This window comes from Pyrgilauda ruficollis, unplaced genomic scaffold (assembly GCF_017590135.1).
Source record: "Pyrgilauda ruficollis isolate IOZ18807 unplaced genomic scaffold, ASM1759013v1 scaffold3, whole genome shotgun sequence".
Taxonomy (NCBI): Eukaryota; Metazoa; Chordata; class Aves; order Passeriformes; family Passeridae; genus Pyrgilauda; species Pyrgilauda ruficollis.
The window spans coordinates 20,547,245-20,569,338 of record NW_024524377.1 but is presented as its reverse complement, the minus strand read 5'-3'; the positions used below and the strand labels follow the sequence as shown (position 1 = coordinate 20,569,338).

Below are 22,094 nucleotides of genomic sequence, written 5' to 3'. Positions count from 1 at the left end.
ATGAGTCTGGAGGTGCTTTGGGGGTCTTTAATGGCTTACACACGACAGTGCCTCTGACATCAGCAAAGTCAAGCCAGTTATGCCCCATCACAAGGGATGCATGTGTGTGAATGTTGATGTCCCTTGTGGATGTGACCTGCCCCGAGGAGGGGCGGTGGAAATGTCACAACTGGGCCAGTTGCATGCTGGACGACCACTGGCATGATAAAAACACCATCCCTTCGCTGGAGGGTCTGCTTCTTATCCGGCTCAAAACTCAGCTTGCAGCCTCCAAGGGTGGGTGTTCATTCCTTCTGACTCATGTGGAGCAGAGGCTTCACCAGCAATCCCCAAAACCTCTCCCCATCCACCCTGGCCGCGGGGGGAAGAGTGCAAACCTCACCTCAGCAAGCGAGTCTGTGGCTACGGCTCCCCCTGCCAGACTCAGCCAGAGCTGGTGTTCCAGCACAGCTGCTGAACTGGCTTTCCTTGTGGATACACTGTTCTTCCCCAGCCTCGTTTACTTCTCCTTAGGCCTGAGATAATTGGACAATAGTACCACCTTTATCCTACTGCAAGTTCCCATCGGGTATCTTAGCTCACGGTTCAGTTTCCCAGATTCAGGCAGGGTGGCTTCCTGCAGCTTCTTTAGAGACTTTGCCATAGTGGGCAAAGTCCTTTGATGACTGTAACAGTGTTTAACACAATAATGATTTTTGTGTCTCTTACAAACAATAATACCAGGAATATAGTCTCTTATTTTTCTTCTAAAATAAATAAATAACAGGGTAGGGAGATAGAGGTGTCTTAAGGTTCATTCAACACCATTTCAGACAAGAGGTCACTCAACCTCTGTGACCTGAAAGAAATTCCAGAAAACTCTATTGTTAATTAGCTCACTTGTTTCTGAACAATTTATTCTTTAATATTCTCTAATGATCTTGATACCAAATTCTTAAGTGCCTGTTCTACAGAGGGGTTCAGTTTTTTTCACTAATTTACCCATACTTACACCAAAGAGAAACAAACATGTAGAAGGGCAGCTTAAATATTGTTTTAAAATAAGACAGTTACATTACATAGATCGTGGATGACAAAGTGCTATGCCACAGATACCTTCATCTTCTAAGGTCTTAACTGATAGAACTTACATAGAACTTACAGTTCTTAATAGAACTGATTCTTAGATAACTTTAATCATTCCCATTCTTTACATCAGGCAGCAGGGAAGTTTACTAAATATAAAATGAAATGTTTTCTTACCAGCCCTATGCTGAGGATAAGCCGATCTATGGACATTGAAAATATTTACTTACAGAACTTTCAGAAAATACTTTTATTTTCTCCTGTAATAATCAATATTGTTGTTTCAGTGCTGTTATTTATAGTTAGGGGTGTGTTTGTTTGGCAAAATGGTATCCTTAGGCAAGGCATAGGTAAGAGACATGTTTTTAATAAAGATTTTTGTAAATTACACCTTGCATTTTTGCAAATTCATTGAATTGTGAAAATCTGTAAGAATACAGTAGTAATAACAAGTGAGCTGAAGTGCTTTGAAGGAAAAGTATGAAGTAGAACACCAAAGAGCATTTAGGAGTGCCTAAACAAATTAGGCAGAGGGAGGCAGGCTCATAGCAGGCAGAAGCTGTGAAAAAAGGCAGGCACCAGCTGATGGAAACTGGATGTGCTTTGGATTAGGGGAGTGCCACAGGAGTGAAGAGCCATGTCCAGGAATCAGAAAGCACAGCTGCCATTAGGATCCAGAAAGCAGATCAACACATGCCCTTTTTTGACAGATACTGACCACCCAACACAACATTATTTACTTTCCTCTTTGAGTCCTCTTTAGGGCTGAATTGGTTAGAATACTTCTAGATGAGCACTGTTGCACCGAAATAGCCTAAAATTACTTGTGTGAAAACAGTTCCCTGATGATGCAAAATTACTCAAGGTAGGCAAAACAAAAACTGACTCTGAGCAGCTGTAGAAAGATCTGACAAGTGAATGAGATGGTGGCTGAAAGTCTGTCAATAACTAGGAACTAATGTAAGCAGTAATGAAAATAACGCTAACTAAACTTATATAATAATGGGCTATAAATTAGCCTTTATTACTTGGAGTCATTGTGAGTCGTTTTCTGCAAACATTGCTTTGCTACTCAGCAGTAGTCCAAAAGGCAAATACTGTTAGAAATTGCTTCAAAAGCAACAGAAAGCAAAGTAGGAAAGCTCATTACAACCCTGCATAAGTGTCTTTGCACTTGAGTGCTGTGTACAGTTCTAGTCCCTTTATATGATAATGTGAAACCAGAAAATGCATGTATGCAACTGAAAAAATATATGCAGAGGCATGGGAGTGCACCTGTGTGAGGAGACAATTCTAGATGAAGAGCAGACTGAGAAAGGATTGTCTTTTGGTCTATAAAACCCCCAATGATACATAGGAGGCTGACAGGAAGCAATCATGTGCTGGTTTTTATCACACAAGACTTTGGGAAGACTCAGTAACTGATCAGGCAGAGGGTTTAAAACAACAACTGGGAAAAACTTTTTCATACAGTGTTATTAAATCAGAGGGCTTGCTTCCATACTACACTGTGAAGCTGAAGAGACAGAGGTTTTTAAGCTGGGGTTGTACAAATGAATGACAGACAGCTGCAGGCACAACAATTTCCTTTGCAGCTCCTGCTGAAAAGGTGCCTGCTCACTGCCTGTTAGAGTTGCCCAAGAAAGGACACTCTGTCTGCCCTGTTTTGCCTGACATCAATTTCTGAGAACTGTAGAGAGCAGGACATCAGATTAAATGGACCTTTACACACCTGTAAATGGTTTATTCTTTTCTTTGTGCACAGCTGTGTGTGCACAGGTGTGAGAAACCAGAGAAAAGCAGCATCCCTACATATGAAAGGGAGGGAAGTAGAAACACCCAGAGATGATTTAAAACTGAAGTTACAGATAAACATCTTAGATAGATAATCACAATTTACAAGAGCTGTATTTAGAATATCCCTATTAAATGAAAGAAATGAGAAAAACAAACCTGAAATGCAGTTTTTCAGAACTCCAAGAATCTCTGAAGACAAACATGATAAATCAGCTGGAGTGGTTCGATCTCCTATAAAAAAACTCTGTATGGTTGATAGTATAGTTAACTATATCCACTCCAAAATACCAGAAAGTTTGTTTCATGCTTGATTTTAGCAGTGGGTAGTAGTCCCATGGCCTCATTTTCAGCACAATGCATGGTTTCTTTACTGCACAAAGTGCAAAACCAAAGCAGTTTAAACACTTTGAGCTATACATTTTAAACAACAGAGAAAAAAATCTCTGGTTGGGAGTGTAACTACAATCCTTATAACCCTGCTGGCTATTACCAGCCCTCTACTTTCTATTCTAGACTCAGCCCTTTCAAGCTACAGTTAAAGGACTTTTTCTTAGTAACTCCACTAGAATAGCTTTAAAAGGGTCACAGTGGTACAGTTTCCTCTGCACTCCCTGAGAACTACCTAAAAAATTTATTTTTCCGAAGCAACAGAGATTACCCAGCTTCAAAGAGTTTTAGAGGGTCTCCAGGATAAAATTCCAAGAATGCTGTTATATATGGGCATCGAGGCCATTTTTGTGTTCTTGGCCTTTAAATAGGCACAGGGTAAAACTTAGTGATAGCTGTTAATGGATAACCCATGTCTAAAATTCTGGCCATAATTCCAAGTAGCTTAGTTGGTATGCTACCACACAGAAGAAAGGCAGCAAATTTTAATGTCCTCCAGCATTATTGTAAGAAGTGAATTCAGAATAGAAGTGAATTTTGTGGACTTGATTCAAATTTAAAAATATTAGTGGGTCAAAACATGCACTGCATGTATTCACATGTCATTGCCTTTGATTTTGTTTTGCTGATTAAACATAACTTCACCCCTGCTATCCTTAGCTATAACAGACACATAAGAAAGGGGATTTAGTGTGCCCAGCATGAGCATAATCAGCATTCCAATACTTAAAATAACTTTCAGTCATCTTGCAATTTTATTTGTGAAGCTGCTTATAATTTCAAGTTTAGAAAATATTTCCAGCATATATTTGCATTTTCAATGGTTCTGATGCCCACATACTCTGCTCTGTTAACACTGCCCTGTATCTTTTAAAATGGCATCTGAAAAATTTACTCACTAGCACTTTCCAGAGACAGAACTTGGCCAGAAGAGCTGGAAGAATTCCCAGTGAAACTTATGTACTCCCAAGCTCAGGATTTGTAAACACTCTAAATATAGAGTAAGGTCTGATCAGCAGTTAACTCTTCAGTCTTAATAAAGTCCTGCAGATATTGTGTATTAGATATTGCATGTTAACATTGGATTTGGATATCCTACACTTTGTGTTGGATGAAGCTCCACCTTCCCAAGGTCTGCAGAATTTCAGGAAAAATTCCTAATAAAAGAATTCAGGCATGGGAGCAGGCAAATGTATACTGTTAGAGTAGATTAAATCAAAGTCTTATATCAATATTTATTTCTTAATTTTTTATAATCATAAAATGGACATAATAAAATGTTTCTACTGGACATAATTTAGTGTGATTTGTGAAATCTCTATTATCTCATTTTCAAAGATACTAAAGTCTTGTTCAACACTAACAGAAACTGTGGCTGATGAATACAGCTGAAGTCTAAGTCACTTATAGGTAAGCATGCTAACTTCTACTTGTCAGCATTAAAGCACTGATACTGCAAAATAACACACCAGAAACCTCAGACAGTTTTGGTCAATTCCCTCACCAGCACCAAAGAGAATTTTGAATGACACTGTTTTTTCCAGCACAGGAACCTAAAGCTCATTCTCACAACAGACTGAGTTTTTACTCACCAGTGCAAGGACCTAGAAAAGCAGCCTGTCACTTAACAGCAGTGCTATGTAACAATGAAACAGGGAGTGATGATATCATACCCAATCAAAAGTGTACTTACACAAACTGTTACTTAGCCAAAGAATAGAACATGAATGTTTTCAGGAAATACACTGAACTCTGAGAGCAATAATGATTTATTCTAAGTACATTCTAAAAACCTTTACCTGAATACTAAAAATTACTCCATGCGAGTCACTTGATAGCCGGACTCAGCAGTGACTAAAAGGGAGACACCTGAAAACCAAACTCTACAGTGTCTTGAACCCTTAGAAACAGAAGTGGGGAAAAGGTTTTTTTGAGCTCCAGGCCAATTCTCTTCTGTTGCAGACCTGACTGAACAAGCTGGCAAGGGAGCTCCATAGGCCAAAGCAAGACTGCATTCAGAGCACTGGTCTTCCATGCCCAGGGAGTGCCATAGCCCACTGTTCCCAGAGACATGTAGTGATAAACACAAGATTGAGAATGACTAGAAAATGGCACTGTTCTAATTTGTAGCATCACTTCAAGCTGTAAAGGGTATCTTCCAACCCTCTCTGTGTGTTGAATGCTCCCTCAAGCAACCGTTAGGACCATCCCAAGACGATTCTTCCTTGCCATCTTGGATGGCCGAACACCACCACCAGTTACTCAATTTTTGAGTGTTTACCCTCCTAGGGACGTTTATGCCCCCTAAAGACACAGGCACCCACCCCACTAAGCTGGGGATCTTGGCACAGGAGACTCATCAAGAGGCCAATTCTACCACACAAATGGGAAGTTGGGTTTTTTTCAGCTGCCTATCCAGGGATTCTCATCATTTCAGCTGGTACTGTGCGGATAAACCAAGGCATCCAGGTTCTGCAGCATGTATCAGACCCTCTGTAAGAGTGTGCTGTCTCTCCATGTCCACAGAACAGGACTGATGCTTTCTGAAAATACTGGACTTGCTGCACATGTTGACTGTACAGTTAAGAGTGCAAAGGTGCTGCCCAACAGTTCTGGAGTTTGGGATTTATGGCAACCTGGTCAAAATTATTTTCCCCATGCAAATATGGAAAATTCCCAAATGCTACTAGAAATTTACCATGAAGGATTGGAAAACCAACCAAAACCAACCAAATAAACAGAAAATCCAAACTGGAACTTTTTCAGGGAAACACAAGAGAAATGGCAACCCTCCTTAGAACCAAACTTTGGGCTGGAGTCAGAGACAGGATCCAGTTCTCCAGGCTCAACCATAAATCTGTCTTTTCACTGATTTCTAACAGCTACACCAAATTAAGCAGGAATTTTACAGCCTGGTTAACCCATACAGCCCTTATTCAATTCTATTCTTTGTGCTGAATGAAACAACTGCACTTGGGGAAAAGAGCTGCTGGTGAGTCATTGAGAACTGCTTTTTAACAAGTACTGGAATGGAGGGAAGGAAAAGGTTTCTCAGGCAACTTTTACTCTGCAGCTTGCTCCCATTTGAACATCTGAAGTCTAATATTCCTTTAAATAAAGAAAAAAATTGGTTCTTTTTAAATACATGGTTCATTACTTTGCATTTAAACTTCCGAACCAATGGATGAAGGGACCATATGGGAGATGCTGGGAAGCTTGAAGCAGCCAAGGGCATGCTTCTCTAGAGTGCATACAATTAGAATTCCTCGATTTTATCTCTATATCATATTTTAATAACCAGGATATTTCCAATTCAACAAGTAGTATACAGGAATACACAGAAAAGTAATGGCATTTGAAAATTATCTGTGCACATTTACTCTCCATCAGTGCTGAAATCATCTTCATCCTGCTGAAAACTTGACTTGTCCAACTCTTACTTGAACATATGCATTGAAAGCTTCTGGGGAAAAAAAAACCAACAAACAAAACACCCCAATCCCTCAAAACTAACAAAAATAAACCCACAGCCCTAGACTTCATAGTTTCCCTGCAGTTATAGCCAAAAGACCTCAGGAAAAGAAAGCATAAATATAAGTTTTGGTAGTCTGACAGAGTCTAATGTTCCTTTCACTAAACAGCAGAACTAATAATTGTGGCCCAAAGCAACAAAATATTTAAGAATGTACTTTGAATTATTTTCTTGATTACAGAAATTCTTAAATCTAGATTAATACTGTCATGTCTGCTGGCATTGTTGAAGTTACTTCATTTTCCTTGAATTAACTGCTGTACTTCACTTTCCAGTGCAATTTGGATCATGAGAGATGTCTTATATTTTAACAGAATCTTAATCATTATTAATTAACCACTCAAGTCAGAAAATGCTGGCTCCTTTATTTCCTCCATCATTGTAATTTCCATCTTATAAGAAGGATTCAGGTAAAAACAAGAGCTATTTCTGTAATACAAGGTTATATACTATTACAAGAACAACCACCAGTTTACAGTTTTTAATGCCTACATAATTTTCAAAACTGCATGTCTGCATATTCAGAAAGAGAAAGGATCATAGAGAGATCAACTAAGTAACAATTAACAAAAAAAAAAAAAAAAAGTTGTCACTGAAAAAAGCTGTCACTGTCCACAGGAACCATGTCTAGTCACGTTTTCAGTCAGTCAGTCAGCTAGCTGAGGGTCATGTCATTACTTAGTTTCTGTAGAAAAAACACAAGCACAAAAATAGTATCAAAAGCAACATACCTATTTTTATTTCAAAGTACGTATTATAAAATATAATCATTACAACAGCATATAAATAAAGTATCAATATCTTTAGAAGAATAATACTAAAGTTTTAAGCATGCCTCTCTAACTTTTAAAGAAGCACCTCTTTCTCTGAGCTGTGTGTAAAAGCCAGTATTTTTTCTGCAGTATACTGTTGATACAAAATACAACTATTTTTTTCAATGTATATCATAACTATGGTACAATTACCTTTTAAAAACATTTTTGTAGAGCAGTAAATCATTAAAATATATACATATTAACATCAGGATTTCAATAAAGGTTTAAGTCAAAAAATTAATGCAAATTAAATCAGTGATGCAGCACTTCTTCCGGACATGAATAACCAAAGACAAAAATAACCAAGTATTTTATGAGAGAATAAATTTTTTTTGCAACTTAGTCAGTAACTAAATAATTATTAAAAAGACCCAAGTTTTTTCAGCAGGAGAAAAATGCAATGAATCCATTTGCTGTAAGTCAATCAGCAATGAGTATCAAAAGCCACAGAAGTTAGCTCCACATAGCTGTGTCTGGCATTTCTAACACAAAGCTGGTTAGAAACTCTGCTTTCAAGAACTATTTGAAAGCTTTATGACAGACATTTTTGGGTGGACTTGGGCTTTTTGATTTTTTTTTGCTTGTGGGTCTCTTGCTTAGTAGTTTTGGGGGTTTCCAATGGTGGGGGTGGTATTTAAATAGAACTACTAGGTAGCAATGAAGAGATTAATTGGAATGCCACAATACATTCTTCTGACAGATAGCAAATTCTTCCCTTCCTCTTCTATTTTTGAATGACAGAGTGTGTGTAACTGGCATCAGACACAGCAGTGAGCTTTTCACAAAATATTCCAAGCAACACAAAGCCCTGAGCAAGATTCTTAAGTCAGCAACTGCCTAGAAGTAGACACTGTAGTTGCCTTCTCAAGCCTACACTGATTTAAAGCAAGATTAAGTTTGAAGTGATTATTTCAGCCATAAATACTTGCTTAGCATAAAAGGGGATAACTTCACACCCCAAGAAACTTACAATAGAACTTAAAGTGGTGAAGAGAACCCCCCTGGTCTGTATTTCCATGTTTTCTCTGCTACTTTTAATTATTCACATAAACAAATTAATTTTCATTGACTTGTAGGAGAACCAGAGCCTGCAAAATTCATTAGTGAACTAGTTCAGAATATGAATAGATGTGTATTCAAATTTCCCTGATAAATAAAGTTTGTTGCAAGGTAACAGAAAGTTCTTATAGTCAGAAGTTTGCATTGCAAAAGCATTATGAGTAGCATACTTTTTTAAGAAACAATTTTGCAAATTGTATTTTAAAAAGGCTGTAAGCATAAGAAAGTGTTGGGGAAAAACTTCAAATGTGTTAAAATAATAAATATGTTACTTAATTATGACATTGCATGACATTTATTTTCATAAAGATTCTAGAATTCACAGACCTTATAATGAATTTTCATCAGAAAACCTTGTATAGAAAAGACTATTTTAGAAATCCAGTCACTTTGTTAGAGACGGAAGGCAAGCAGTACAACAGGACTTTAGAAAGGATTTTTTTCAAGAGGCAATGATTTCCTGAAGTGAAAATTCACAGAAATTTTAGCTAGGAAGGTTATTTCCTACAGCTAAAATTCAAAATGAAAAAAGTTAGTATTCTCACATCTTAAAAAAACCACAGCTATTTCAGAGGTAGGGAGAATTGCACCTCTTTTCACAAGCACAATTTAACACTTCAACAAAAAGCAAAATATAAGCCTCCAAATTACTGCAAAGCTTGTCAGTCAGTCCAGCACAAAAAAAAAAGCCTGTTTTCCAGGGGAAAATCATTTATATGGGCAAGCCCTTTTGAAAAGCAATCTTTCCTTTTAGGTACCACTTCATTTGAATTTGAGAAACCAGCTAAAGGACAAATGAACAAGTGATTCTGTCTGTCTATCCTGAAAAGAGAGAGATGCCAAAACAACCTGCTAGGAAACTTGGAATTAAGAACCTGGTGTATGAAAAAATGGGGATAAATAATTTTTCTAATTTTGGATACATGTTGTATTTACACTTTTCCAGTAAAAAGTACACAAGGCAGACCTGGTATTATATTACCCATCACATCATAGTTATTCCTGTAGGGACAGAGAAGCTGGGCTTTTATTGCTGAAAGCAAAAGTCACATTAAAAAGAAACAAAATGTTTTACAAAGATAAGAGCATGGGCACAAGTTACTTAAAATTGCATTCACCAGAGCTGATGATTAAAAAAAGTTTCAATTTAGTTTTAGCTATAATTCCATGCAGAAAAAGAACGCCCAGAAATCCAACTTATTAAAACAAAAGTTGTGTATAAAAACTAAGGCCACATTTAGTCTCTGCTGCTTATCAAAAGAGCAACATGGAGGTTTAGAAGAAAAGGAGAAAAAGAACACTTTGGGCAAAAGCTTTTTTTGGTCTTTGCAATTCTGGGGTCACAAAAAACATCTATACAAAGAAAGGTACAAAGAGTGAAGCTTAAAGGGAAAATACTGATGCAAAGACAGTAATGATATTTTCTGAATTAGTTTATTCAAAACTTCATATTCCCTGGGAAGATAGTATAGTACTGGAAATATCTGGAAGCTATTGTAATATTTGAGAGTTATTTTGTAGGAAAAAGGGCTTAGGCTTTTCTCCCCCAACTATATTCTCCTATGGCAATAGTCCTAATGCTGAAAAAAAATAAAAATAATTCAAAAATGTGATGAAAGTCAATATAATTTGAAGCAAAGCAATGTTTAAAAGAACAATTGAATTTTGATCCCTGAAGGCATTAAGATATAAAACATCTCTAGGAGTTTAGCCAGCTTTCACAGGCCATAAGCCTAAAATAATAAAGTTCTCAAACTAATTACCTCAAACACCTATCTCAATTCCTTCACCACAGGCTCTGCTTCATTTTCTCATCTATCACATATTTCAGCTACACCTGATTTCTGAGAACACAGATGGCCCAAATATCCCAAACCTTTGGTTCCACCTGACAATCTTACCTGCTCCCCCATCCTTTTTTTATTTACCCTGTCACTCCTCTGCCCTTCAAGGGCTCAACTTTTCATCTTTAACCAATGCCACTGAGGGCATATGATAGTAACGAAAAAAAGACACACACAAGCTTACATCTGTTTCATTGTTTATTTTTTGCATAGTGTTTTCAATGCCAACTGATTCTCCCAAGTACAAAAGTAATATTTCTATCAACATCCAGATTGATTTTTATCAACTGGTTCATTTTTTTTTTTGAGGACTATAAAAATTGATTTTTATAAAATGAAGTGCACTTGCATATATATATAAGCACACACACCCCCATATATATATATGTATGTATGTATGTGTATACACACACAGATATATCAAAAATTCTATTTCAGTTTGCTAGTTAAGAATAGATTTAGAGTTTATCATTCTATGTTTGTATTGTCTAACTTCAAATCTTTGCCTGTCACTATTTCAAGTAGCTGACTCCAGGGTAAGTAAGAGCTCAGGCTGGCTGGGGGTACTCACCTGCTCAGTAAGTTCTCTGGCGCTTGTTGGGCTCCTCCGAGGGTGAGTCTGCCAACCTCACTTTCAGCCTCACACCATTCACAATCTTGCCATGCAATGCAGTTATGGCCTCGCTGGCACTTGCTCTGTCTGCAAATTTTGCATAGCCCACATTTTTTCCAGCCACAAGATAAACACTTATCAACTGTCCAAAACGACTGGGGCGGGGGGAAAAAAAAGAAAAGGTAATTTACAGATTTTCCTGCAAAAAAATTTCCAGTCTAAAGCATATATGATTTGTTAACTGCAAAACCATTAACTTTATATCTATGCTCCCAATTTGCATATTCCCTTCTCTTGAATTAGGTGTATGTAGAAGTAAATGAACACTGAAAGTTCACAGATGTTTTCTATGAAATATTATAACAGAACCTCAAATATCAGTGATCTCTCTTATTTACAAGAATATGTAAAGCTGATCAATACTACAGGCCCCCAAACACTAAAAGGCACTCAAAACATCCTGCAAAAAACAAAACAAGAAAAAACCCCAAACCAAGCAAAAGTAAGACACACACATCCAAGCCAGCAGATAATTTAGAAGCTAAATCTGCATCTCACTTAAATGAACTTGCTCAATTGTGATTTACCTTGGAAAAGGTCTCACTGAAATGACTCAGAAAGCAAGCACCGCAGCTTCAGGCAAAAGTACAGTATTTTTTTTTCTATTTTTTAGGAAAAAATAGAGTACTCAGGAGATTCTTAGACAGGTCCTGAAATATTTTTTAAAAATAGTCTGCTTGCTTCTTACTGAAGTGCCAAGACTCAGGTCCATAACCTTTTCCTCCTCCAGTATCCGATTAACAAAATCCACTATATCATACAGGTACAATTTTGACTTCCACACAAAATGTTTTCCTCTCCTGATGCTTTTAAAATATTTTGGCTTTCCAAAGATTTATTGCAAATTAAAGCTATTAGAAAGGAAAATGTCTCTTTTTTCAAGAGTATAGTACAAATTAATAATATAAAGTACTGAAGAACTACTAATTACAGTTTTTTTAAAATATGGCAAAAATTATCTCAAGTCTTTGCTCCACAGAGGGAGATACAAAGAACAGTTGAAATAGTGTCAGTAAGATGCAAACCATTATAGTGTATCAGGAAAAAAACAACACCCTACACTTGCTCCCCCTAGGTTACTGTGGAAATTTATCAAAATAGTTAAATGCCTTACAAAAATAAGTAAAAGAAAATGCAAAATTAATTAGGAAATAGTAACATAAGTACTACATTTTTTTGTTAAAAAAATCTACATTAGAAGACTAGACATTTTACTTCAGATTAAGTAATAAAGCTGCTACACTGATGATACTGCAGATATGCTTCAACATGAACCCCATTAAACACTTCTTTCAAAAAGCAACTGTTACCTACTGTTCACTTATGACTTCATAGTCACTGTGCACTGCCTTTTCTGGAAAGTTTTCAGGCCCTGTTTTTTATTTTCAATATTTACTTTCTATATTTCATAGTTTGTTTCCTTTTTGTTAGGGAACACTTATTTGTAAACAGTCTTACCAGAACACATCCTCCAGTACATTTACAGGTAAAGGATGGGGATGAAAAAGTATGAAAAGCCTTTCCTTCACAGAAGTGTCAGGTGGAACTTTTTTTTTGGGTGGTGGAAGTATGGCATCTGTTTGGGGCTGCAGCAACTGTGGGGCAGAAGCTCCTCCAAACGCTTGCTGAAACAAGGGAAAAAAATGCAAGTATAAGTTAACTGGTGGTGGGGGGCAGGGAAGTAATTTTACCTTTCTTACCATTTTTGTTCCATTACAGGACATAAATAGGCTCTGTGAGTTCTAATCTTCATTACTTTATTTACTTTAGTATTTCATTAAATTGGACAACAAATTCAAGCAAGGTCAGCCACGTTTTCAGGGAATAAAGATGCAGCACATAGAACAGTTTGCAGAAGCAAGTGAGCAGCGCTCTTTATTGGCATGTGTGAGGTTTCTTACAACAATTCAGCAGAATACCAACGCCGTCCATGATCGGAACTTACAGGAGGCGTCCTGTACTGCTGAACCATGGCGCTGCTACCGCGCAACGCCGACGACACCTGCGCTGTCACCAGCTGCGTTGCCATTTTCCTGATAAGGCTGCAAGCAGAAGTGACAACAAACTACTTTAAAGAAAGAGCTAAGTTACAGCAATCTTGAATTTAGCAAGAAAAAGTAAGTTTTAATACACGTCAGAGTATCTCTAGAAATCTGTAACGCTGTGTAGATAACGAAAATCAAGACAGGCTTTCATGACAGCCTACAGAGAGATCTGAAAGCCTGCATGCTAGCTGCAACTCACTGAAAACATTCATTCATTACCACTTAGAGATACAAAAAACTACTCTTTGGGGTTTTTAACACTCTAGGGGGAAAAAAGATGAAATCATCTCTACAAGAACCCACTACATTTTGTGAGGCATGCCTAAAAAGCAAAACAGACAAAAAAATTTCCACCTGTTTTCGTAAAGAACACAGAGATTCAGTTCAGAGATCAAAATATTACCATAGAACGTTTACTTCCAGCTCTCATTTTCCAGTGATTTTTCTTTATTCTGTTGCAGCGTAAGAAAAAGCAATTGCTCTTTTTGCATAGATACACAGCCTGTGTTGCAAGACCACATAGCAATTATTGAAGAATGAAGGTTGCAATGAACACTGGCTTTAGTTCAGATCAGCCACACACTTCTGAAGTGAATCTCTCCACTGCCCCTCCTTACTGTCTTCATCTCCCAGAACAGGTTTGACATGAACTGGATTCCTTTAGGATGAAACTAAGGCAAAACACTCACTGCAGGAGAGTACTTAAGCTGCTCCACCTTGTACTGCGTATTTAAAACATAGTAAGAAGTCAGATGTGGGCAAACACCTGAGAATTCCCCACAGTGTGCCAATATCAGATCCTTAGCACCCAAAGTTTTACTCTACATATGTGCTTCACAAAACTACTGCTTGTACTACTGCAAACACAACCAAGAGATGAAGTACATAAATCTAGTTCTAATTCATAAAACTCAAAAAATACATTCCAGCCTTGTTACATGTTACAGATATATTGACAGATTCTTGCCAAATCCTAGATTTTTAGGTAGTATCTTAAGAATGTGTATTTTAGCATTTTCTTAATCTACCAAGACTAAGTTTCAAAAGGCTTATTCTAAACCATTCAAGAAGAAAGTCCCAAACCAAACAGTTTCAGAAAATACTATTGGCAAGTACGGCACAAGCTCACAGTGATACTGATGTTACATCTTATGTTAAAAATGTATTTATTTTATATTTTGCTCTCCAGAATGTAACTTCCAACTTTGTAAGTTGTACTTACTCTGAGCTGTCATTCCCATCTTCTAGGAAAATGACAGTTAGTCGATTTCCAGGAGGATACTCAAACCCATGGAGTTTGTACTTGGCATATATAGCTGAGGCAGCAGTGCTGTACTGAATCACAGCGTACCCTGCAAGCACCGCGCACACAGTGTCAGCAGGAAACAGGTAACTCCTCAGAACAGACTGCACTCACACAAGCAATATATTTAAACTGCACATCAGTCATGGATGACACAAAATTCTTTTTAGCACATATCATTATTACCTCATCACTTTCATTTGTGAAGGAAGCTTCAGTGAAATTTACTAGTGACAGGTGAACTGTATTTATGCTAGCTTGAAAAGCTGACAGTAAAACCACACAAGTGAAAACACATCTTCCTCACTACTCCAGAACTAGTAACAAAAGGATACATAATTGCATTTTTGAATAAAATTATCCCATCAACAGTGAATTTCAAGAACTGTAAAGTTAAAATGTAACTTTCTGAATCATTCACATTTCAAGTTTCCTGGAGAAGAGACCACTTCATATTTGTCTCAGCAGCAGTAAAACAAGACTGAAACCAAACACTCCTTCAGTAGAAAACCATGATCCATTTTGGAATTATTTAATCCCCATTTACCCATATCAACTTCTACACATGCACATATTTCAGAATGAAAAATTCCAAAGATCTGTTTAGAGAACATTTTACTTTAATGTCTAATAATTTCTGAAACTTCTTCATTTATTCTGCCTCAAACTATTAATTTGACTAAAACCCACTTATCATGACTTTGATTCCATCCTTCTTAAGTTTTTATTATCTGAAAGTGAAGGCATAAGCTCTGTGTAAACTGGAGTTCAAACAAAACTCAATTTTGGGGTGTATGCAGTGACAGCAGCAACCACTGATTGTTTCCAGCAAGCGTACTGTATTTTGCAGTGCAAATGAATTAAGTACAATTACACAGGATTCCCTTCAGAGAAAAAAGACAAAAACCTTTTGTACTTTTACTTACCACTATTGGTATGAGGGTCTCTCTGAACATCACAATATTCCAGACCTGGAACTAAATCAAAAAGGGCGAAGAGTTGCTCTTGAATAAAGGGGAGCCGAGACACCACCGACAGGCGCTTGGAGACTGGCTCTTGAATTCGCGTCTCAGCTTTTTCAAAGCTACAAAATTCTGGCTGCATACCTTGGGAATCAACAAAATAATTTGAGTCATCATACTTGCATGCCTTCATTTCATGCATATGTTACATTCAACTTCTAAAAGTAATCCAAGTCAATTATATGCTAAAGGTCACATGTTGATTTCACCACTGCAGGTCACAAAATAATTGGGCAACCAGAGCAAAGCAAGCCACAAAAGTAGAGAGATTAAATGCCTGGCCAGTTTCTAACTTCAATATCCAATCTACTATTTAAGTGTTGACCTAAGCCTCCATCAGCTTCCCTTCCTCCAAACCACATTATTACTTAGTAACCATACTGCAGACTACAAATAATTTTTAGTGTAAAAAGCTGTGACTTACAAAATGGAAGCGTATTTCCTCTTAGTTCTGGTCTCATGGCATTACTGTAATAATCGTGTTCAAAAGACTCAGATGACTTATTTTTAGGTTCAGCCAAAATGGCCCTGTAACCTGAAAGAAACAACCACACAGATAGCAACACCTCAGCACATCTCAGTTATCTGACCAGGCCCACGTTCTTCAAGCTCCATATTTAGAAACATATTATTCAGAAAACTCACTAAGTGCTAGCTTTAGAGAATAACTAAATTATAGCTCTTGAAGTCTGCCCAAATAATTTTGTGAAAGTTAACAGCTTTCAAATGGAATTACTCCTACTCACAAGTCAAGCACGACAGAAGCTAATTGCCATGAGAGTGAGTGAGCACTGGCACAGGTTGCCCAGAAAGGCGATGGAGTCTCCATGCATGGGGATATTCAAAAGTCACCTGGACATGGTCCTGGACCACCAGTACCTAGGTGACCCTGCTTGAGCCAAGTGGTTGAGCAAGACCACATCCAGAGGTCCCTTCCAACTTCAACCATTCTGTGATACTTAGCAGGATTCTGAGATGCTCCAGAAACCATCACCTGAACTTCTGTGCTAAAACAGTAGTTTATGGACGTTTTACACTCATCTAGGTTCTGCTTTTATGAAAGAAAGAGGTATTACAGTCAAGCTATCCAACTAATTTCATTTTAACCTCACAGCAAAAAGGAAATACAATTTGACTGCTAAGTAATCTCAGGTTCATATTCCTATGCACAAATATAATTTCTGTAGAACCACTTAAAATAGATACAATGCAGAACCACCACACACATTACTGAGGTGGTTGAAACCTCAGTTGTTTCATATATGAAACCTCAAGTTGTTTCATATTTGTGATTAAGCCACATTGAACAGTAGGTAGGTTTCCCAGAAGCCTAACAGCTTTCTTTTCCTGGATGAGCAAACCCAATTCCCTCTGCCTCTCCTCCAAACTCTTGTGCTTCCAGCCCCTGACATCCTTCCACCAGCCTCACTCGAATTCATTAACTTTTGGTACTGAAGCATAAGTAACAACTTATAGAATCACAGAATAGTTTGGGTTGGAAGGAAACTTTCAGATCTCCGAGTTCCAATCCCCTGCCTTGGGCAGGGACAGCTTCCACTACACCAGGTTGCTCAGAGCCCTATCCAACTGGCCTGGAACACTTCCAGGGATGGGATATCCACAACTTCTGTGGCCAACCCGTTCCAGTGCCTTACCAAGGCTGGTAATAAATAAAGCATACAAAGTCTTTCACTCTGTAACAGATAAATCACAACACTAAACAAAAACAATCACTCTTCCCCCAGTTTCAGTTAGCATTAATTTGTTCTTAAATAAATGTGATCACAACAGAGTCCCTATGTATCATGCAATATATTTTATATAATAATTAATTTTATATCAAATACATTTGATTAAAACTGCCTGTTTGCAAGAATGAGTTAAAATATTTTCCTGTGTACGAAGCCTACACTACAGACCAATAATAATAAACAAAAGAAAACTCCACGTCCATTTCCAAACTCTTCTCACTGATCCTACTTGCAGTTTGGTCCTGAAAAAACATAATCAGGTGATTGTTCTCAATGAATGTTAACAATGCTATTTATATTTGCAAGAAAACTTTGTCTTAACATGTTTCTGCATCATGAATAATTTAGCCGCAAACAAAACTAAAAATTAAAGGTATGTTATGATGATACCCATTTATTGGAAAAAAACCCTTAAAGAATTCACTTGGATTCTTACTTCGATCACACTCTTCAATTGCTAGGGCAGCTTGTGATGGTTTCAGGTACCTGACATAGCCCAAACCTTTACTTTCTCCAGTAGTCTTGTTTTTAATAATGCTGCAATATTCAATGTCTCCATACATCTAGAAGAATGAAAAAACATATTAATTTCCAACATTTGAAAACCATGAGATGTTCCATGTGTTATGCCCTTCTAATAAATTTAGAAAAAGGCATCTTAAAATAACAACAAACAGCAAATCAGAACCTTAAACTTCTCCCGCAGATCCTCCTCCGTGTAGGTTTTTGGTATCATAACAAAGATTCGTGTAAGCTCCTCATCTTCAAGATCTCGGTGGCTTCCAGAAGCTCTTGACTGTGCAATAAATACCTAATGAAATAATCACATAGTTAGCAATTACCGGCAAAAGCGTCTAAGACACATTATCAACAAGCAAGTGAAATAGTTTAACATTGTATTTATTGTTCACACAGGCTGCCCTAGCATGGAGAGAAAAGAACACCTGTGACCACCCGTGATAACAGACCTACAAATACAATAAATCCCAAAACCTACAAATACAATAAATCCCAAACAGGACAGGGGCCAGAGAAGTTCCTTACTGGGGATAATGAGGAGTGGTGAGAAATACCACTGCTGATTCAGCAGCACTGTCAACATCACCGGTGACATGTCAGGTAGCAAAGAATGTATTATTGCAACAGGCCTAGTACAGCAGTAGTAGAAACAAATAAGCAAGCAAGGAAACAATAAAGTCTAGCAACTTAATAAAACTGGGCCACTGCAGTTCACTGCTCAGCTGGGCCAAAGTTTACAGGTCTATGTAAAGTTTACTGCTCTATGAAGGATCACGGCTTCTCATATCTGTTACTCTTAAAATCTTTTTTAGTTATTGAAATAAATTTCATCTCAGAAGCGCACACTGGAAGACAACCAAGAAAAAAAGCCCAAGTAAATCACAAACAAAAGCAACAAAAAAAAAACCAAAAAAAAACCCAAAAAAAAAAAAAAAAAAAAAAAAAAAAAAAAAAACAAAAAAAAACCCAAAAAAAAAAAAAAAAAAAAAAAAAAAAAAAAAAACAAAAAAAAACCCAAAAAAAAAAAAAAAAAAAACAACAACCAAGTAAGAAAGACTTTCAAAGCAAGCCTGCTATGCAAAAGTAGCAACTGATTTCACAGAGCTCTTAATTTATTTTTCCAATAGCCATGCAAGGGTGTGAGGAACACAACTCAGATCTTTTGGCTTCTGATGGCAAGCTCTTCAAAAACGATTTTACTGACTCAATACAAACTCATTCATACTTTCTTAGTACTTGGTGAATAGGAAAGCAAATCAGAAAGCTGAGAAGAGTTCCATAGATTTAAAAAAAAAAAAGTTTTGAAAAGCGTTCACAAGTTATAAAACCAGTATAAAACATACCGGCAAAACCAGCTCTATTTATTCGCAACTATTTTGCTTACAACACTTAAAATATACGAAAGAATCTTAGTCACAAACACGCCCTCATTTCCGGGTGCATTTCCCGCAGGCCTGCTCCAGCGCAGGCCACCCGTGGGATCCCGGCAGCGGCCGGGCCTCACGAGAGCCGCGGGTGGCGGTGCCCGCGAGGGGCCGGGCCCGCCCCGGCAGCGCGGCCAGGCAAGGCCGGCGAGGCGCCCGCCCCCCGGGCTCCCGCAGCCCCGCTCGGCCCGGCCCGGCCTGCGAGCCCCCGGCCCGCCCCCGGCCGCACCTTGATGGGCTTGCTGTCGGGGAGCAGGCTGCGGCCGTGCATCTCCTCCATGGCCCGGCAGGCCTGCGAGCTGCGGGCGAACTTGATGAAGGCGATGCCGCGGGACTCGTTGGTGCGCCTGTCCCGCAGGAGCCAGATGTTCTGGATGTCCCCGAAGGGCGAGAAGCGCTCCCGGATCAGCGCCTCGCCGGTGTCCTTGCCCAACACCACGAAGACGCGGCTGTTGGGCGGCTCGTCCAGGCACTCGGCCGACAGGCGGATGCCGCTGCTCTCCTCCATGGCGGGGCCGCCGAGCACCGCAGCCTTCTCCTGAGGTACAGAAGGGAAGTGCAGCAGCGCCTTTTCCGCCGCGGATTCAGAGCGCCCGCCCCTTCCGCCGCCGCTTCCGCCGCGCCGCTTCCGCCGCGCCGCGCACACCGCACCGCGTCCGCCGCACCGCGCCGCGCACACCGCACCGCGTCCGCCGCACCGCGCCGCGCACACCGCACCGCGTCCGCCGCACCGCGCCGCGCACACCGCACCGCGTCCGCCGCACCGCGCCGCGCACACCGCACCGCCCTGCACGCACCGCACCGCACCACGCGCACCGCACCGCGCACACCGCACCGCTTCCGCCGCACCGCGCCGCGCACACCGCACCGTGCGAGGACGGAGGGCGGGCGGCGCGCTTTCCGCCTGCTATTTTTCACAAGCAAATTGAATATGCAGAAATCCCCCCTCTCTTTCACATAAGCAGACGCAGTTGTCAAGTAGAAGGACGTGATAACATTTGGTACTTTTCCCGTAGATTTAAACGGGCTGTGTTGAGAAATTAACATGTTTTCCATTCAGGAATATTATCAGTGCCACACTGTTGGAAAAGATAGAAGGCACAAGACCAAATCTTTGGAGTTAATTTGGCCGTACAACAGGACAAGCTGCGGGATTTTCTTACTCAGATCCAAACAAAAACAAAGGCAAAACTAAGAGGTGACATAAGTAAGGTGAAGTGTTGGAGGGGACATACATAAATATAAAAAGCTTTTTCTTTAGAGGTATGATAGCCTTACAAGGATTTACTATCACAACTGTCGACTTTGCTGTACTACAGATGAATTTGAACTACAGTTCCACAGAAACAAAAATCCTCATTCCCTGTATTAAGATACTTGCACAATTTCCAATACTCAGTACACCAGGTCAGAAGGTTTATAGCTTTCCCAGAACACTGTAGTGCCAATGGGCAGATTTTAATTTCTGATTCTGGAGAGCTTTTAGATTTTGTTTGCTGGTCAATACCCCCTACTGGCATCGTGGTGTGCTGCAGTTGTTTTGTCTGACTAAATACCGTCCCCTACTACTACACTGTGACTGTTGTTTTTTCTTATGCTTTTCACAGAGAAAGTCTTGAAAAGCAGTGAAACATACTAAAAAAAAAAAAAAAAACCATTCTGTGTGGGTTTTATTTTTTTTTAATGTTACTTGAATATAAATTATATTAATTGAATCAAGCTATTAATTATATACACAGTCCTGTGGTTAGGATTTTTTTTCTGGTTACTAAAGTGCTTTAGAATTGTGTGGCTTTTTTTCCTCCCTATGACTTCTAGGAAACGTTTTGTGACATTCACTTTATACTGGAATTTCCTTCAGTACATCATCTGCATATTGTAATTATTTTTTCCCAGTAAAATTGTAGTGAACAAATTATACAGATGTTAGTACACGTTCTGAAAAGAAAGCAAACAAACTGATATCTAAATTCACTTTAGACAATGGGAAGAGTCCGCTCTGGAGGGCAGAAGAGAAATGTGAACATGTCATTACAGGTACTGCAGCACTCTTCAGTACAAGCACAGTCTTCTGTTGAAAAATACAGGTTTTAGCAGGTTTGGAAGGAAACAATAATGGTTTTTCAACTTCTGTCAAGAAATTCCAGGAACTGGCTATTGACAACCTTTTTCCTAATGCCCTTCAATGGAACACAGCCTTGTGGAATTCAATGTCAATATCATGCTAATTTAAAAAAAAAAAACTGTATGAAATTCAATTTGGATATTCTGGATATTGGAATTGCAAAGATATTCACATAGTTTAGAAGCAGTAGGTAGTTGTATATGAAATGATACAAAGAACTGCAAGTTTCCATGATGCAAAGAGGATTTATATTTTACTTATTAAAGTATAAACTCAAAGACAAAGTATACCTTGTGCATTTTATATTGTACATCATTTATGCTCCCATCCTCCTGGATTCTACTGGACTGCTTCCCCCTTTCAGACTGTTTAGAGTAATAAAGCACCTCCCCAAATGACAAAATTTTCTCAAGTGGTTTTCCCAATTGCATTTTGAGGACTGCTATTCCACTGCCTTCCACAGAGAAACACACTGCACCTGAGAAATTAATTGACATTTCTCCTTGTGATTCTTTTAGGGCATCTTAGGGCATTTCTGCACGTTGTACCCAAGGAAACTAGGTGGAACTGGCTAAAGCCTGCACTGCTGTCTGAGTTGGCATTGTGCATCCCTGCTGACAAAAAAGTGCATCATACCGCAGATGCATGAGATGTAAGATGCTTGTACCTCACTGCAGCATACCTATAAAATTATAATAGTGGCACAGTCCCATGGCATCGACAAAATATATTT

The 22,094-nt window shown here is 38.8% G+C and overlaps 1 protein-coding gene across 2 annotated transcripts; it reads right to left on the bottom strand.

Moving 5' to 3' along the window:
* Positions 1–7,126: 7,126 nt before the first annotated feature.
* On the bottom strand, positions 7,127–19,839 carry RBM45 (RNA binding motif protein 45). Of its 2 annotated transcripts, XM_041473188.1 has the most exons (10): positions 19,466–19,839; positions 17,982–18,104; positions 17,730–17,856; positions 15,967–16,077; positions 15,447–15,626; positions 14,440–14,569; positions 13,118–13,214; positions 12,631–12,797; positions 11,071–11,267; positions 7,127–7,466 (listed from the first exon to the last, which is right to left on the bottom strand). In XM_041473188.1, exons 1-9 carry the CDS (start codon positions 19,742–19,744, stop codon positions 11,075–11,077), a joined length of 1,407 nt encoding a protein of 468 aa, XP_041329122.1. In that variant the 5' UTR covers positions 19,745–19,839; the 3' UTR covers positions 7,127–7,466; positions 11,071–11,074. The 2 variants fall into 2 exon arrangements, with proteins under 2 accessions (XP_041329122.1, XP_041329121.1); XM_041473187.1 differs by lacking the exon at positions 7,127–7,466 and having other exon boundaries at positions 10,685–11,267.
* Between the last annotated feature and the right edge of the window lie 2,255 nt (positions 19,840–22,094).

Bases quoted from the DNA above. Each gene is read 5' to 3' on its own strand.
- RBM45 (XM_041473188.1), bottom strand. From the start codon at position 19,744: ATGGAGGAGAGCAGCGGCATCCGCCTGTCGGCCGAGTGCCTGGACGAG. The intron at 18,105-19,465 runs GTGCGGCCGGGG...TTATTTCATTAG, and splicing joins CCGACAGCAAGCCCATCAAG to GTATTTATTGCACAGTCAAG. The intron at 11,268-12,630 runs GTAAGACTGTTT...CCCCCGCCCCAG, and splicing joins GTACTGGAGGATGTGTTCTG to TCGTTTTGGACAGTTGATAA.